Source organism: Macrobrachium rosenbergii, chromosome 32, assembly GCF_040412425.1.
Source record: "Macrobrachium rosenbergii isolate ZJJX-2024 chromosome 32, ASM4041242v1, whole genome shotgun sequence".
Lineage (NCBI taxonomy): Eukaryota > Metazoa > Arthropoda > Malacostraca > Decapoda > Palaemonidae > Macrobrachium > Macrobrachium rosenbergii.
This window is the reverse complement of record NC_089772.1, coordinates 11,381,286-11,401,021: the sequence shown is the minus strand read 5'-3', so window position 1 is coordinate 11,401,021 and position 19,736 is coordinate 11,381,286. Positions and strand designations below refer to the sequence as shown.

The 19,736-nt window shown below is 39.6% G+C and overlaps 1 protein-coding gene across 2 annotated transcripts in view; it reads right to left on the bottom strand.

The window, feature by feature from the left end:
• LOC136855573 (crustacean calcium-binding protein 23-like) overlaps window positions 1-15,556 on the bottom strand; it is a 36,368-nt gene extending 20,812 nt beyond the window's left edge. The window contains exon 1 of one of the 2 annotated variants that reach the window (XM_067132670.1): window positions 15,264-15,556. Coding sequence is in view for 1 of the 2 variants with exons in the window: in XM_067132668.1 (XP_066988769.1) it covers window positions 14,954-15,019 (66 nt within the window). In the remaining variant the exon portion in view is untranslated. Of the gene's footprint in view, window positions 1-14,953; window positions 15,101-15,263 lie in introns of those variants that run through there. The other variant, XM_067132668.1, reaches the window with a different exon arrangement.
• Window positions 15,557-19,736: the final 4,180 nt, after the last annotated feature.

The window sequence follows — 19,736 nt, the reverse complement described above, 5'->3', positions numbered from 1 at the left end:
ATCATTATATATTTACCGAGTTGTTTAGTCAGCTTGGTGTTGGTCTACTATTTTCGGAACCACGCTCGTAACCTAGCCTCGTAACATTTAAGTTGGTAATTACTTATTAAGGATACAACTAAATTCCACGTCATCATATCTGATGGAAAGTATTTCAGACGTCCAGTTCATCAAAGGCCTACTGAATTGAACTGAAATGAATTGGATTGAATTGAATATAGAATTTAGGCCAAAGGCCAAGCACTGGGACCTATGAGGTCATTCAAAGGTGCAACAGGACTAAAACCTCACAGTTGCACTAGAAATCAATTGTTAGGAGAGGGTGGAAAGTAAGATGGAAGAAAGAAAATATGAAAGGAGTTACAGTAAAAAGGAACGAAAGGGGTTGCAGCTAGGGGCCTAAGGAAGGCACGCTGCTAAGAACAGTAGGTAATGACTACAGTGCACCGCATGAGGTGCACTAACGGCACTAACCCCCCCTAGGGGGAATCCTACCCTGGAATGAGAATGCAAGGGTTTCACTATAAAACGAATAATAACCAGTAGAGTGTATTCTATAATCACTTTACGCCACTGACATCATTTATAACAGAGGCTATACATATACTTGGGTCAAAACGCACAAGTGTGCACGCCTAAATGAGTAAAAATTACTGCATACACAGGGTATCGTTTGTTCGCTGACCTCAGCCGACCACAGGGATGTGCACCTGAATGAAATGAGAACTAAAGGCATGTCAAGTCAAAGAAACTGGGCAGCATGGAGAAACAAGGAACGGAAAGCAAGAGACATTAAGAAAATCAAAAACACATTGCGCCAATCAAGGCACACAGCTGTCCGCTTCTCCCGACGGGAAAACGTAAAAATCCCGGGAGAGTTTATGAGCTCACTGCAGGAACGTCGAGCATAACGTCAGGGTTCAAAGAAACAACCTGTAAATGTATTCTAAAACAATATCCTCGAATCTCATAAATTTACCTATTATAATTCTGTAGAGGTTATGATTTATGGATTAGTATTTCGTATATAATTGAACGCCGATAGTAAAGATGATAAAATTGGGTTTCTTTTAGGCTCCAAAGTTGAGGATTTTATTTTTTTCCCGATAAAAGACTTGGAATCAAATTTACGAAGAGGCTTTTACTCAGGACCCACTTATAAGTGGGTCCTGCTTTCACTATTCGCTAACGGGCAGAGACGCGCCCCAGAACGTGACAGGCAACGTAACTGGCAGCACCATTTATTTAACGAGAAAAACTGGCGTTCCTGTGGCAGGCATTTTTGTAAGTGACCCCAAAAACACCACAGCGAGCCAGAGGATTCATTACGGAACACTGCGAAACAAGCATGCAAATATCGATCCCACTAAATAAAAGCCGACTCCCTTTGCTTAACATATTTCATATCCTTCGGTAATGAATGGTAAACACTTCCCTTGCCCACGCTTGATGACTGAGACGCAATACTTCAGGCAAATTTCCGTTAGGAGGGTGGTATCAAAATCCAGCTTTTTTCTTTTCCTATTTTTAGATTCTTTCTTGCCCCTGCACCTTTTTGCTTTGATTTGCAAGCACTTGCTTCGTGGTGGTGCTGCCGTCAAGGCGAAGGAGCCGTGGCTTGATCTAGTTCGAAGCAATTACGAAATCCAGTTCATCGGAGTCCAATATTCGCCCGAGTTCATGCTATACTTTACGCCGTAAAAATCTTCATAAATTTCTGGCGCGGTGAAAATGGCGCCGTATATTCCCCTGAAGCGGGAAGTTATATTGATAACGACTTTTACCTTAAATCATTACACCACTTACCTGCAAATTTTCGCAGTTCGTATAATATAAAATAGTATAATATGTAATATAATATATAATATAATACATATACATGTATTATACACATTTATATATGTGTGTGTGTTTGGTTATTAAGGAAAAAAAATGTTGGTTGGATTATACGTTAGTATCCGTTAATCTACGAGCAATTAGAAGAGTGGCAGTTAGTATCTTTACAGACGCACAGTAGGGAGAGGTCTGAGAAAGAAAAATTAGACTCAGCAGCGGAAAACTGGTCGCGCGCTGAGATTTTGACCAGGAAGTCCTCTCTTGCATCAAATAATCGTTTTTGCTCCAATTTCTGTGCATTTCTATACCACCTACGTGCCTCTCAAAATCAATTCGCGCTCCTTTCCCAAAAAGGACCCAGGGGTGAACCGAACCCGGCTTAAATACTGGAAGCAGCAACAGTTCCTAAAGAAATACCAGGATAAAAATGTGAAGAAACTCAAGAAAAAAAGACCCACTTGTATTAACTTTGTCTACATATAAAAAAGATTTTGTTGAATTGAATTGAACTGAATGTAGAATTGAGGCCAAAGGCCAGGCACTGGGACCTGTGAGGTCATTCAGCGCTTAAATGGAAACTGACAGTCAAAGGTTTGAAAGGCGTAACAGGAGGAAAACCTCGCAGTTGCACTGTGAACCAACTGTTAGGAGCGGGTGGAAAGTAAGATGGAGGAAAGAGAATATGAAAGGAGGTACAGTAAAAGGAACGAAAGGGGCCGAAGGCAGGCTGCAAAGAACCTTAAGTAATGCCTACAGTGCACCCTAAGAAAAAATAAGTTTTGTTGACGAGGCAACTCTTACATAATTCTCTGAATGGCGACTTAATGAGAGAAATTTCCAGATACAAAGACTCTTGCATCAGTCCGATCGCTCATAAAAGATTCATTCTAATCATTGGCTTGGCAGTGCCGTTTATGAAAAAGAAAAAAGGCTGTCTGTGGATGAGTTATTACGTGTTTAAAAGCGCGCGTATTCGGTTACAGACTTGGACAGGCAATGCCTCAATCCTTTTTAACATTATCTCGATCTCCCACGTACGATAAAGGTCATCTGACGCAGTTACCAATTCGCAGAAGTAGTAACTTCTTCCGCCCGAAATGTTCAACCAGAAACAACTTAGGTCATGCCTTAAAAGTGTTGTTTTCGTCAAAATCCTCCGGATCACGTCATCAATAGTCAAGTATGGCGGGAACCAATATATGCGATTGCTGTGACCGCAGACTTCTAACGCGATCGCTGTGTGACACCGCATTCCAAACCATTAGTGGCTCATGACATTTCAAATTCCATGAAAGGCAGGTGCTCACGTCTCGTCTCTGCAGTCACATTGTGACGTACCCTTAAAAATAGCATCAGTGAAGATATGCAAAGAATTCGTGGGTTCGGTCACGTTCTTGAATCTGAGTCTATCCCCTCTCCTCGAGGGCTAAGTTATGTTTTATTAACATTGTTGCCGTTTCTTTATTTTTGTTTTATAACTTAAGATATGTAATCAGTAGATTCAGTAACGAATAACTTCACTGAATATTTTTTAACTTTCCCCTGATATCTACGATCTTCTTCAAATTGGAAACTGTTAACCTGCGTTTGAATAATATCTTATGTTTGCCGACTTCACCACACCATAACAGGGTTGCACTTTTGATATTTTCTTGGCTTCTAACTTCTACGCCTTCCGTTCTGTAGGTATACTACATGGCTGCCATTATCTCTAATAATTACATCGCTCATTAAAAAATAATGAAGTTTTGTTTTGGAGTTTGCTTAGATAGTAATAGTTATTACGTTCTTTGTCTTCTGTCTTCTGGTTCAGACAACAAAAGATGATCAGTCATGTTTAACGCGCCCTCTCTTTCTCTCTCTCTCTCTCCCCATAAGTTCGATCTCGAAATAAGCACACAGTAATTCTGGTCACTTTGCAGCGTCCGAGTTATTCTCCCGTGTTTCTTTAAGCTCTCCTGAATCGGTGATTCTAACAATTCTTTTAATGCTTTTTCTTTATTTGTTAGAGAACTAGTAACAAGAAAATCACGATAATTTAATAACAGCCGCACAAGATTCTGCGTCAAACTTAAGTTTTGTAACAGTCATTCTCATTGCAGTTGAGTTTAATCATTTTCAAGGTGCATTTTTTATTTAAAGGCACTCTCTCTCTCTCTCTCTCTCTCTCTCTCTCTCTTGCAAGAAACTGATGCCAGTTAACAAGATTAGATATCATGCCAACTATTAAGATATTCGACTTTCCATTCTTTTCTTGACGCCGGGTGACCTGGATTCGTGACACACAACAAAGAAATAAAACAGGTTTAGACGTCCCAGTGGGGTCTTTTCCTTTGCATGGGGTCTATCGTCGGGGAAATTGAAGCCCATTAAACAGAACAAGGCACACCACAATGTTACGACCTCGGGGTTTCCGCATACCAAGTACTAGGATATGAAGCAAAAGCTGCGTCAATCATTCGCCGAGAAAATTATAGTTTTTCCTATTTCGATCTGACTTACTGCCCGGAAACATATGATTCTCTTTTATGCATGACTTATTATAACTACCACTGCTGGTTGTTGAACTGAATATATATATAGAATTTAGGCCAAAGGCCAGGCACTGGGATCAATGAGGTCATTCAGCGCTGAAACGATAATTGGGAGTGAAAGGTTTGAAAGGTGTAACAGGAGGAAAACCTCGCGTTTGCACTATGAATCAGTTGTTAGGAGAGGGTGGAAAGTAGGATGGAAGAAAGAGAATATGAGATGGTAAGAACGAAAGAGAATAAGGCACGCTGAAAGACCCTTCAGTAATGCCTACAGTGCACCGCAAAATATGTGCACTGTCGGCACTAAAGGGGCATTGCTGGTTGCGGTGTCTTTTATATGTCTAATGATATTAATAATAATAGAAGACAACCCACTACAACGTGTGCAATAGAAATCAAATCCTACACAACATCGGGATCGAACCCAGGACTCGAGTAAAAACGCAAGGCCGCAAACCATCATAATAATAATGATAATAATAACAGTCAAGTGATAGTGGTAGGAAGAGGAGAAATAGCAACGCTTGGAGTAATGATACATTCATCTTCCTCAATATCATTGCTGCTAATAGCAATAATAGTAATAGCAACAGCAGTTAGTAATAAATAGCAGTAGCAGTTATTATTATTATTATTATTATTATTATTATCATTACTGTTGTTCTTATTATCGTTGCCAAAGATCTGCCACTGAATGTCCAGATCTCTGAAATTATAATTCACAGCTGCAAAGAGTCAGTCCCAATTCCTAGCCACCACCCCCCCAACCTCTCTCTCTCTCTCTCTCTCTCTCTCTCTCTCTCTCTCTCTCTCTACATTATTCTTTTTACTGTCATGTGACTTTAAAATACTTCTGCTAGTGATACAAACATCCAGTTTATCGAGAGCAACTCTGAATAAGCTATATTTATGCCGTTCCCAACACTTTTTACATTAATTATGGCAAAACATGTCCCCGGAAACGGAATAGCGACCGTAACCCGATTCATAAATGTTTCGATTTCGAAAGCTTCTAAAGGCCACTAGTGAGTGTCTAAAATTTAAGCTAATGCATTTCCTCGCTCCTAATTATTTTTGAGTACATAACTACAACGAATTCAATGGAATTTTTGGGGACAAAGTGCGTACAAACTTATCAGCTTATAACTTGGAAGGTCTACAAACAAATAACGGACTTTCAGGCAACATGTTTTACTGCTAAAATCAATCAGTCAAAAAGCAAACCATTGTCATCCACATGACTCGACATGCGAGAAGTGAACTGAATTGAATATAGAATTTAGGCCAAGAGCCAAGCACTGGGACCTATGAGGTCATTCAGCGCTGAAAGGGAAATGGACAGTAAAAATTTGAAAGGCGTAACAGGCGGAAAACCTCAAAGCAGTTGCACTATGAATCAACTGTTAGGAGAGGGTGGAAAGTAAGATGGAAGAAAGGGAATAAGAAAGGAGGTCCAGTAAAAGGAACGAAAAGGGTTGCAGCTAGGGGCCGAAGGCACGCTGCAAAGAACCTTAAGTAATGCCTACAGTGCACCGCAAGAGGTGCATTGACGGCACTAGCCCCGCTTCCCCCCCCCCCCGCTATGGGGGGACCTAAGGACTGAGATGAGTGGAGAGGTGCATGGGCGTGGGCGTCAGATTTATACCCCAGACGGAATGGCCAAATTTATGCAATAAATTCACGCGAGGGAAGCGTAACTTCGCACTGCTTCTTCAAGTCGATTATTCACGCCCATGGTATTTCATGTCATGTACGTGAACACGCCACCCTCCCGGGCTGTCCTCACGTATCTACCATTGATTATGACTCACTGTTTACATTCGGTTACCATGACGACGAGTCAAGGTTTTTGTGGCTATTGATTAAGCTTTAGCTATGGACTTGTTGCAGGACTTCGTTGAGCATTCTTCAGCATTACGCAATATCCGTTGGAATGGAGGCGAGTCAGTTGTATATTCTGCGCACAGCTTCACGACGACCATCGCTCGTTGCGCCATTCATAACAGATCACGGAGCAACTTCGCACGTCAAGATTCATTATTTTATCTTTAAATCATGGGATGCGACGATGAGAGGTTTACCCATTACACCCAATGAGAATAGGATTATATACGTCTACGTAAATATGAAAACTGTTTGGCCACTTTTCCCGTACGTTTAAATGATACAAACCTACGTTCATATCATAGTTTCACGTGAAGAAGAATCATGGGCTTCCGCGTCACCTGAGCCGCCGGCCGACCTTAGTATTGCTTTACTGAAAACGAGGAACATTCCTTCGCAGAAAAAGGCAAACAAGCTCTCGGAAACCAGTTCTGACCGGCTCCGCATAACTTTCACAGATTTAAAAGGACGATAGGAGAGAGAGAGAGAGAGAGAGAGAGAGAGAGAGAGAGAGAGAGAGAGAGAGAATTATTCATCTTCACAGACCTTGAGAGGATCACGATGATTATCAACGCTGCTAATGTAATCCTTATCCACTAGGTAATATTTCATGGAAACTGAATTATTTGACGAATATAACATTTTTCATTCAATTATTTACTTTCATGTGGCTAATTCTTAAACTCTCTTTCTCTCTCTCACACACAAACACGGGTAATATATATATATATATATATATATATATATATATATATATATATATATATATATATATATATATATATATATATATATATATATATATAACGCTTCGTATTGTACTGTAAAAGAGTAACAAGGGGGCGTTAACTTTAGCAAACATTCGTATATACATATATATGTGTATGTATGTATTAATAGTAGCTATTAAACAAATGTCTACCTCTAAGTCTTTCAAAATAAGCCTAATGCCGAATTCGCCTCACTTACTCCTTGCTGACAGTCGACAGTTTATGACCGTGACCGGCAATGGAGAGACAGCGGGTGACAGACCCTGACTGGCCTACTCAGCTTCTCCGAAAAGCAGTAGGTCTGAATTCCTGTGAAGGCTCTTCTAACTTCACCTTAACACATAACAATACTCATTACTTCAACAATCGACGTTTGCAAGAGGTAGATTTTTCTATGATGTTACGGTAACTAAAGATCAGTATGCGACATAAAAATTTGGTCATCATTTTGCATCTATCATCCGTTACTTCTAATTTCTTAGTAGGGCTGATACAAGAGTTATCTGTCTGCAATTTTGTTGATAGACTCATGTCCGTTGGTGCTTTGAGAACTATATAAACTAAGGTCTAAGACTTCAGAAAAACACCTGATTTAAAATATATCATTAACGATGTTATTTGCTGGTGCCATTTTGAATGAAATGTAGAATTCAGGCCAAAGGCCAAGCACTGGGATCTATGAGGTCAATCAGCGCTGAAACGGAAATTGACAGTAAAGGGTTTGAAAGGTGTAACAGGAGGAAAACCTCGCACTAGGAATCAATTGTTAGGGCGAGGGTGGAAAGTAAGATGGGAGAAAGAGAATATGAAAGGAGGTACAGTAAAAGAAACGAATGAGGTTGCTGCTAGGGACCGAAGGGACGCTGCAAAGAACCTTAAGTAATGCCTACAGTGCACGTTGCGCAGTTTTTTAATTTCACTGATGATCGGGTAGACAGAGGCAGAGTTCTGGTGGATCACAAGGCAGTCGAATTATGAAAACCAGATCCATGTTATGAAAGAAAACTTTTCAATAAAAGAAAACATCTTTTCACTCTTCATTAGAGGCCAAAGTAAATTGGAACTATAAAGGAACCACCAGTCCGAGGATTCAGGAAGCAAAGACCTCTAGCATCTAACCACCAACCTTGCTTATCAAGTCTAGGGTTCAGGAAGCAAAGACCTCTAGCATCTAACCACCAACCTTGCTTATTAAGTCTAGGGTTCAGGAAGCAAAGACCTCTAGCATCTAACCACCAACCTTGCTTATTAAGTCTAGGGTTCAGGAAGCAAAGACCTCTAGCATCTAACCACCAACCTTGCTTATTAAGTCTAGGGTTCAGGAAGCAAAGACCTCTAGCATCTAACCATCAACCTTGCTTATTAAGTCTAGGGTTCAGGAAGCAAAGACCTCTAGCATCTAACCATCAACCTTGCTTATTAAATCTAGGGTTCAGGAAGCAAAGACCTCTAGCATCTAACCATCAACCTTGCTTATTAAGTCTAGGGTTCAGGAAGCAAAGACCTCTAGCTTCTAACCATCAACCTTGCTTATTAAGTCTAGTGTATCCTTCTCTGTAATATTTGGATTCTAAGGCCTTATGCTATCTACTTTTTCGGCCACTGATGCAAATCTTTCCCAAGATGTCATATAAGGATGGCTGTTGCCAATAAGTGGACATTGGAATACAAAATTTGAGCCAAAGGCCAAGCGCTGGGACCTATGAGGTCATTCAGCGCTGAAAGGGAACCACAGTAAAAAGGTTTGAAAGGTGCAACAAGAGGAAAACCTCGCAGTTGCACTCTGAAGCAGTTATTAGGAGAGGGTGGCAAGTCATATGGAAGAAAGATAATACGAACAGAGGTACAGCAAAAGAAATGAAAGGAGCTGTAGCTAGGGGCCGAAGGGACGCTGCAGAGAAACTACAGTGTGTTGCTAATAAGCGGTCTACCTCAAAAGAATTAAATGAAATATCATTCACCGAGACAGAATTCCACTTGAGAAGATAAAGGTCACTTGTTTGTGACGTCAGCATAAACTATGTGTTTTGTAAGTCCGGAGGGATCCGTTTGGGGTTATTGTGAAGACTTCCAGGAATCTATTGATTTTTGGTAGAAAAGATTGTGAGTGTCTGCTTATGTGCAAATCTGCGTGGATGCTTCAGAGGCAGACAGGTATTTGATCACAGATGGTGATTTTGTTTCGACATGATCACGTGTCATTATCAAACGCTCAACAAATACGCATATGCTGCTTACAAGTTTCACGCAATTGGCTCACGCGAATAAGCAATCCAGTTTGAAAGACTATTCTGAGTGCCAAGCACCAGTCTTGAAGTAGATCCTGAGTCGCCTCTCGAAAACAACTGAATAATGATAAGAGTTTTTGCAATTTTGTGGAATGGGGTTATTCTAATTGCACAAAAACTAAAATTTCTGGTTCTTGGAAATCCCCCTACGTGATGTGGGCCAATTTGGATCTGAAGGCGACTTAATGTCATTCCATATCATCTAGAGCGTAAACTTTCTATCTCTCTCTCTCTCTCTCTCCATAAGTTCGTCCTCGAAATAAGCACACAGTAATTCTAGTCACTTTGCAACGTCCGAGTTATTCTCCTGTGTTTCTTTAAGCTCTCTTGTATCGGTGAATCTAACCATTCTTTTAATGCTTTTTTTATTTCATTTAGAAAACTAGTAAAAAGAAAATTGCCATAATTTAAGAGCCGCACAAGATTCTGCATCAAAATTAAATTTCGTAAAAGTCATTCTCATTACAGTTGAGTTTAATCATTCTCAAGGTGCATTTCTTTTTTTTTTATTTAAAGGCACTGTTCCATAATTCCGTAAAAATCCATTTCACAAGTGTAAAGCTAGGGACCCGTAGCACTGCGTCATTATTCTTTAAACCAAAGTTTTGACAGACTCCAACAACACAGTTTTGATATGATCCACACGAGCACAGACTCACAACGACGTCTGTTATTGCTTCGAATTTGAACAGCCGCCGACACTTTACCAAGTCATTCGTCTCCTCTTGTGTACTTAAATTTTTAGCGCCTCACAGACTGTCCTGTCCGTGTGCTTCCTAAAAATTGAATGAAATTGAATATATAAGTTCCAGCCAAAGGCCAAGCACTGGGACAAATGAGGTCATTCAGCGCTGAAATTGAAAAATGACAGTAAAAAGTCTGAGAAACCTAACAGGAGGAAAACTTTGTAGTTGCATCCTTGAGTCAATTGTTAGAAGAGGGTGAAAGTAAGATGGAAGAAAGAGAATATTCTTCTTCTTCCTCTTCCGTAAGAGTAAAGAGAATGCAAGGGGTTGAAACTAGGGGCCGAAGGGACGCTTGCAAAGAACCTGTATCGACGGCTAATGCCTACAGTGCACCGACGCATGGGGTGCACTGACGGCACTAACCCCTACGGAGCTCTCTTCACTGAAGATTCAGCTGCCGCTTGTACTTGTTCACAAGCTTGAAGGGGTACATACAGTACACCCTAAGATGTATTTCTCGACCTACTGTACAAGAGGACCAGGCTTCCTATTCCAGTTTCCGATAAATTTCTCAGAAAAAAAAAAATTTCTCGATATCTCACACAACTTTTCAAATAATTATTAATGGCTTTAATATTCAAATTAAACTAAAACTTCAAGAAACATTAATAAAGACTGCATAAGTTTTTCTTTCCTTATGAGATCAGTTTTTCGAATAACGCCATTTATATTTAAACGAAACGTAATTGGAAGGTACCGCAGAGTCTAACAGATTTACCCAACCGGCCATTTTCTATGACAGTAGTTCTCGATTCGTTTCTGGTAATGGAACACCAGTCCGATTAAAAAATATATCGTGGACCACTCCTTTTTTGAGCTATGACAAATAAACCATAGACAATAAATATCGATTGAAATACACTTCTTACACAAGAATTACAACCTGAAGATTGTCATAATATTTTTGAATAGGAATACAATATAATGAACGGTCAATTATTCATCCGGAAAAAATTGTTCTCACTGCATTTTTCGAAAGTCTAAAAATATATGTAGCAATCTCCAGTTTATTACCATTTACAGAGAACGTCCTGTGGACCATCCAAAAGGTCACAGCTGTTCAATGGATTTTCCTAAATATTTAGTACATATAGTCTAGTGTTAAAAACATCAACAACAGATTCTATTTCAACAAAAACTAAATCGTTATTGTCCTGACCAAACAGCCAAAGAATTGGAGAACCTTGATGCCATAACGTGTAATTAGAATTTCAACAACGAAAAGAACAATCAAGAAAAAATTTCAAAGAAACAACGATTACGAATCTGAATAACTTGTCGATAACTATAACCATAAAACATTAGGAGCCACAAAGTCTGGTGTGAAATCTAGACTTGTCCTAATCATGACAACTGGATATCGTTTTAATAATCAACTTTCTTATAGCGTGTTACACACGCATTACCCTCTTATCTTCTCAGAAAATTAATATCCGAGTTTTATTACTGATGACGAGCACATCACAGTAAAACTAGCAGTGTTGTAGCAAATTAACCGTTTGTAAAAAGATTTATATCACGAATACCAATGAGTTATAAGTGGAATATTTCAGTTTCTACTACCTAAACCATTGTCGTCCATCATCAAAATGAATAACGAAGTTCTCTCTTTCAAACAGAGGAGAGTGTGTATATATATATATATATATATATATATATATATATATATATATATATATATATATATATATATATATATATATATATATATATATATATATATATATTATATATATATATATATATATATATATATATATATATATATATATATATATATATAATGAATAACATTCTCTCTTTCAAACAGAGGAACAGAGAGTGTGTATATATATATATATATATATATATATATATATATATATATATATATATATATATATATATATATATATATATATATATATATATATATATATATATATATATATATATATATAATATATATATACATATATACATATATACATATATATATATATATATATATATATATATATATATATATATATATATATATATAATATCTGTCAACAGTAAACAACTAAACAATCTGATATATTAATTAAATACATTGAAGTAAATAGAAGGAGTGAGAAGGAGTTATTTGCCAGTAGAGCATCTTTTATGGCGACCCTTTGCATGATTTCTGAGTTGCCAGTTAGCTGTCCTTGACCTACTCCTGACCCCATCATACCCAGTTTACTGCCCTGAGGTTTTTAAATCCGACAACTGAAGGGCTGTAACCTCCTTTACTACGCTAGGTTGACTTGTATTCCTCTTAAAAATAAAAGAAGTTCCTATTTGCATTTAGTTGCCTCACTGGCAGAATTTTGTAATGTAACCCTTACAGTATCTCGAGCTTGAATTCTGACAGTCGAGTAAAAATATCAGAGCGGCAGCTTAAAATGAACAAGTTGTTAGAACATAAGCTTTAAAAATTCGTTGTTGAGGCAAGGATGGTGGCTCTAATACAGTATTCAGTTAGCTTCAGCCCTCTCTTACAATCTCTGCTAAAACGGGGAGCTGTCACAATTACGGTCTTCTGCCAATTAAACAATCTGATCAATTATTTAAAGTAAATTCACTGATGCAAAAGGAGTGAGAAGGAGTTATTTGCCAGTAGAGCATCTTCTGTGGTGACCCTTCATATGATTTAGGCATTGCCAGTTTGCCATCCTTGACCTACTCCTGACCCTATCATACCCAGTTTACTGCTCTGAGGCAAACCTTGGAAACTCAACTGAGGGGCTGTAAAATCTGCCCCCTAGCGACCAACAGAGGTGGGTGAAGCTACTTTCTCGTTCTTCTAAGCACAAACCTCAGACAGATCAGATGTCTTTCCAAAGCTGCTTGTGATTCAGCTTCCGGCAGCCATCTTTATTCTGGGGGTTGGCTGGAAGCTAAACCCTTTCTGCTGGATGCATGTTATGGGAAACCTGACGAAGTATTGATATTAATATAAAACCAAGTTAGTGTCTGTCAGATATTGGCCTCGGCTCCCTGCCTTTGTTCCTCCTTCTCGAACCTAAATCCATTCCTTTCACCCTCCTACATTCCTTATCCTTTTCCTAAACCCCAATATCCTGTCCAAACCTACCTGGCCAACTCCGAGGAACTGTCATATTAAACTAAGTGTGACGAATTGGCTATTACTTGGTAAATTCAGCCCTACTAAACTAGAACCACTTCCCTTTGCAGACACGTGCGTTTTCAGAAAAACCAAAGTCCCCCTAGTCATTCCCAGGGCTAGTTGCATGTACCCTTGCTTGTCCTATTCTTAATGTGTGAACCCTTCTCTTGCAGGAGGCGCTAACCAAGCTGTGTTCCACTCTCCAAGCCACTCGCATCCACCCCTACCCATATCATTGTTGAATTGATGAAAGTTACTCCATGTACCACTCTTTTCCTCATTTTACCTGTAATTGTAAATAAAGTAATTCACTGGACAACTGATTGTTCATGGCATCCTTACCCCTTTAGCTCTCTCTTTTTAATTAATTTACGGACGAGGCCGTGCATTTAGCACCTTGGCTAGACAAATTATCCCCATTAAGGCCATGTACAGCAACAATATATATACTGTAAATACACATGTATACATACATAATGTACTGTGACATCTGTTACCACTCAAGATATTCTTTAATGAGGTCTGACTACTAGGCAGTTTGGAGTAGCTAAGTACCCAATTATACCCTACTGCATATATCTACGTATTTTTTATTTACGGGAAAAAACTATAATTCTAGGATGATATCATTGAAAAAATACATATGTTCTCATACATAATTCTTCTCAATATTTATAGCCTTGGCCTGCCGTTTTGCACTTGGCCTATGTGAAAGAAAGCAAAAACCGTACAGTAATGCATGTTTATGAAAGTGTACGTCACATGCTCCACCAAATGCTATGACCTAACCAAAGCAACCTTAATCCTAACCTTTCCTAGGGCGTCGTGCCCTCACTTAACCACACCGTACCTTCCTAACCTGACATGGGGTGGTGTACCCTTACCTAACTACAGATCACCTTCCTAAGCTGACACAGGGTGGCGTACCCTCACCAAACCATACCTTAAGTTCCTAACCTGACATACCTAGGGCGGCACGCCCTTGCCAAACCACACCTTACCTTCCTAACCTGGCATAACTAGGGCAGCGTGCCCTTCAACCAAACCTTACCTTCCTAACCTGACATACCTAGGCCGGTCTGCCCTTACCAAACCATACCTTACCTTCCTAACCTGACATAGGGTGGCATGCCCTTACCTAACCAAACCTTACCTTCCTAACCTGACACAGGGCAGTTGGGGCCCTAAAGTACGGCCATCTTAAGAGCTACTTAAGCGAGGTTGTATGACAGGGGTCACGTGACGTCAGGACTTGGAAAAAAAAATGGCGCTCAACGAATGTATGAAAATGGACGGGGTGGGTCGTTTTCTGTGCAGTTTACAACACGCTGAACGGCGTTTATTCTATATTTTTCTTTTCGTTTGGCAGAACTGGTATAGAAATATAGCTGACTCTCGTCCTTCTCTTAACTACCTTTACCTTGTGTTTAGAATAAGGCTTAAATGGTACACCATCTTACCATACGAGTCGTTTAAGGGCATAGGGTATGTGGAACCTACGCTACCAAATTCATTTTCTTGCTATCACGTCTAAGTCAAATCGTTGGATGAAAACGTTAATTACTTCAGGTCTTGTTAAACATGTAAAAAAAAAACATTTTACTTTGAATCGAATAAAAGTTTTCTAAGGTCTGTTAATGTCGCCCTGAAATACTCTCACCAAAACTGATGTTTTGAATTTGTTAATCAGCTCTAACACTGCCTTTATATGTCTAAAACTGTTCAGCTGATGGCAAGGACAGTCTATTACATGCCTACCTACCTTAAACAATTCTTTAAGACACAAAATACACCTCGTACAGGATTCCTTGATGGAGCACAGTAACATGTTTAACGGACGAGACTTGACACGACCAGTAATCTTTATGACTACTTACTACTGAACTCTTTTAAAAAAGTGAGATAATTTTCATGGCGTATGTAAGATTAACTTTTTATGATTTCAAAACTGAAATCTCAAATGCACTTCTGTGCCACACTGATATGCTCGAAATATAAAACATGTAAATTCTATTGCTGTAATGAGACTAGTTCAAAATTGTGGGTCCAAAAATTCAGTCAGCTTTGCTTACCTGTGAATGTCATTCCATTTTCTCTTGAAGAAATAATGTGTATATTTCTGGGTAATTATACGCTGCACAGCATGCCATTACGAGGATAACGAGCGAAAAAATGGCAGAACACAATACGCACTTAATCAAGTAATACTGTTCCAGTGTCACTGAAGAATGAAGAATGGTGCTGCCCTCAAAAATCCAGCTGCAAGTAATGGGTAACATATAGTTATTTTTAGACCTCTGTGGTTTGTCTATTATAATATTTGTTTATCCCTTAGAATGTAAAAATAATTCAGTCAGTCATCCAGGACACATTAGTAAACCAGAAGGGACGCCAAGACCGAATACCCAACCAGGACAAATGGTATGAATGCGCCTACTGGCCTCCATAAGGGTAATACCTACTAGATATAAGTAGGCTAATGCTCCGTCAATATATGACAGCTTACTAGGTATAATTAGTTTCATATCATTCCTTTTCCTGTACCTCGATTCCTATTCGCTTTCATCCATCTATCTTTCCACCCTTTCCTAACAATTGTTTGATAGTGTAACTTCAAGATTTTCTGCCGGTTACAACTCTAAAATTTTTTTTTTTTTACTCGAATTCCGTTTCAGCGTAGAATAACCTCATAGGTGCCAACTCTTGGCCTCTGGCCTAGATTTTATATTCTGTTCTGTTCAAGCAGATTCTAATAAAATCGACTCTAGGCCGAAAGATGCGTTTTGAGACGGATTTTTTTTTTTAGCATGGGAAATTGGCTCATATTAGATGGAGCAGTAAACAAACAGGCATGTGCTTGCAAGTGAGATGAGGAGCTTAGCTGGCTTAGCACACTTTCCAGAAATTCCAGGGGGAGTTTGAAGAGAAATGTGAAGTTTATGCGCTATAGTTTGCCAATGGGTTCCCAGACAGTATGGGGCCAAGTTAGGAGTTAGGCACAACTAAGTGTAGAATACAATATATATATATATATATATATATATATATATATATATATATATATATATATATATATATATATATATATATATATATATATATATATATATATATATGCTGAACTAAAGTTTTGGTCACAAACGAAGGCAAAATGTTAACTACAATGGGAAATCAGGTGAACACAAACATTTGCCATTTAGGGATGGTATTCTACATTGAGCTATTAATCGGGTTCGAAGTTTTTAATGTTGTGACCGCAAGTTTCCTTAACTTGCTTAATATGAAATTGATTCTTGCATCTTTCATAAATTTACTGTTACTGAAATATGGTTCCGACGAAGGTTGTTACATGTTTGGATGTTTTTCAAGTTCTATGCTTGTGTAAATACGTCTCCGGACTGGAGTTGGAATTCCCAGTCGGATGGTTATTTTGTTGAATTATTCCAGTGCATTGTGGATAAGCATGGCTCACAAAACAGAAACGTCTGTCTGCTCATGGAAGTGTGGGTCCAAGATAAAATGAAGAATTAATGTGATCGTGATAGGTTACTTTGTTTTAAATTTGAGAGGTTATAAAGGATTTAGGAAATTAAGCATTCCTGGAAAAATCTGGCTTCAGTTTGCTGGTTGAACTGTGTCCTTCTTACTCCATGGATTATATTTATTGTATTGCTACATTCTGTGCCGAATTTCTTTCCTCTCACAAAGACGCTCGTGATTTTCTTCGGGAATTTGTTTTACCTAATTCTTTGCCGTGTTCCGGGTGCAATTCTTCCTTAAATTATAAGGAACCGTGCCAACCTATACCATGGTGATCAATTTTGTTCATGAAAAACTAGTCAGCCTTCTACTGCCTGACATTCAAAGGTCTTCAACATACAGGGAACATCCTGATCAGTCTGAAGTCGTCAGTCTTGCTGATACCCCTGATTCATATTAATTTAAGTGCATAGAATGTTCTCAATGCAATACCATGCATTATTTTTATATTTCTTATTATTATCTAAATCTTCAGGACCTTTTTCATGGGGGCCACGTGCCCAGGTGCCCCACCCTATGTTAGGTTGGGTGGTAACCTTATTCATAGTCATTTTCAGTACCCTAGATTAATTTAGGCGAGGGGGGGTTTAGCCCTCCCTGGCGAGGGAGGAAAGGAAGTGGCACCCTAGGTTAGATCAAGTAGGGGTTCTAGGTAAGGACCCGACATGCTTGTTAAGTTACTGGTTGGGGGGGACAGGGTGGACAAAGGCCCCCTGGCTCGGTAAGAATGCAGTCCCCAAGGGCAGGGTAAATTAGGTTAAATTGATCTGTGCATTTAACTCATTTTGTGTTTTTCCCCACTTAAAAACATCACTTTTTCTCTGTGGTCCCCCTAATTGTTGGATATAAGGGTAAGGTCCACTTTATAACTACTTATATGCTAACAAAACTAACATCAGAATTTTTCAAGCACATTAAAACATAGGACAATCATTTTATATACCAAAATGCAGTAATGGGTGCAGTAATGGTTTAAAGTGAAATTTTACTTTAGGGGCAATTAATTGTTTCTGTAGAGACAGAAGCTCAGTTACTTACTGTCAGTGTATCAGTGTAGGCTGTAGGCATATTGTTTCGCAGTGACCAAGAGGGGCTGATGTGCCAACAGCAACCTCCTCCTTAGAGTAAAGGTATTTTCTAGGTCTCTGCTGGTTGTAGAGATTATAATGAATGAAGCGTGGGAACAGTGTATACTGGGTGCTCAGCCACAGTGGTAGATTCACTATGGGAAGGGGATTGTGAAAGGGAGATATTGTTCACCACATTTAATGACAGAGAGGTCAGATGTATGGGACTTTGTTGGATAAACCTGATTGTAAGTGGTGTTTTGTTAAAGATTCATGCTATTGTATCTGAGAATGTTATTAGAATAGTGTTTACGTGGTACAGTTGATCCCCGTTATTCTTGGGAGATGCATAACACAACCCCCACCCCCCCTTGTGAATAGCTAAAATCCACGAGTACTTGACACCCCTGTAAAAACACTTACAACTGCCTAGTATGATAGTTCAGACACCAAAAAACCCCTCTAAAAATGTTTATACCCAAGTATATTTTAATAGTTTTATCACAAAAAATGCATTTAGTTATGAAAATATGAAAATACAGTAATCAGTGAATATTTCTCTGTGAAAAATACTGCAAATAGGCGAATTTTCCACAAATAATGTGCATATACATTCCACAGAAAAATCCGCCCCAGGTGCTTGGGTTTCTTAGAGACCCCGAGTTACCTTTACCAGTACTGTGAGTCACCCCCATGGGCTAGTGTAGGCTCCTCTATCACTGATGAACCTCCATGTGGCTAGGATCCCGTAACAGTACAGCTGACTTGGAGAAGCTGTCAGTGAGTTCCCCATACAATCCTCTTCACATGTATGGGGCCAAGGCCTCGAAGAAGACTGGGGCACATCTTGATGACATCCTGAGTTCACTCCTGAGAGTGCGCAGTCGCTCCCCAGGTCAGCTTTCACCTGTGTTGTGCAACCGAGCTGCTCACCTCAAAGATAGCTTCCTCACACGTTTGCGTGAACAGCCCTCCTACTCGTTCCTGTACAGGAACAGTGTTGGACCAATAGTGGAATTCAAGAATTTGGTGTCTTCTCCTTCCTCTTCGTCATGTGCTGTCATCTCCTCCCCTTCTTCCAAAGCTACCAAGTGGAGGATGAAGAAAGGTGCTTTTCGCAACCATAGAAGTCCCATAGGGCTTCTGATGACCAACCTTCTTCCACAGAGAAGGCTACAGGATCTCTCGCTAGCAGTACTGTACTGCAACTCTCAGTTTATCTATCTGGCATGAGAGCAATCGCTGCCTGGGGTTCCACGGACCCCTGGTGCAATGGCACCAGTCCTGGGACTCCTTCCCAGTCTGGTAAGGGTTCCTGGTCCAGGGGCCCGGACCATACCAAGCAGTGAGAGTGAGTTCAGAGTGTGCGGCTCTTACTCAACCCTTGCCCACTCCCGTACGCTTCTGTACTAGAACGGTAGCTTGGCAGCTACTGAATATAAGGAGGTATTTAGGTTTGTTGACCCTGATTTTGAACATTATTTGTTAGATTGGTCTTCCATGGCACAAATTTCTTGGGGAAGGAACCAGTTTGTGCTTCTGAGGAACTGATGGGCCCAGATAGCCCTTTTCCTCCAGAGCTTTAGCAAGCAGAACTAGGACATCATTTTCAAGAGATTACCATGCTCATTTTCTAGCAAAATAGACTCAGAGGCTTCCATGGCTCCATACCTTGTCCAGCTTTGTCAATTGAGCTTACCCAAGAGTGCACTCTTGAAGCAAGACTGGTGGTCAGGTTGCTGTGGTTCCGGTATATGTGTGGTTTTTTGGGCCAAGTGAACTCTGGCTTCAGATCTGACATTTTTTTGTTGTCCAGCAAGATCATGCATGCTCCTCTCTCCTCCACTTTTGCACCAAAGGAGACTCTGTGTCCTTGAGGATGCAGAGACAACTCCCTTAGCCCTGGATTGTCAGCATGCAGATTGATGAACAACCTCC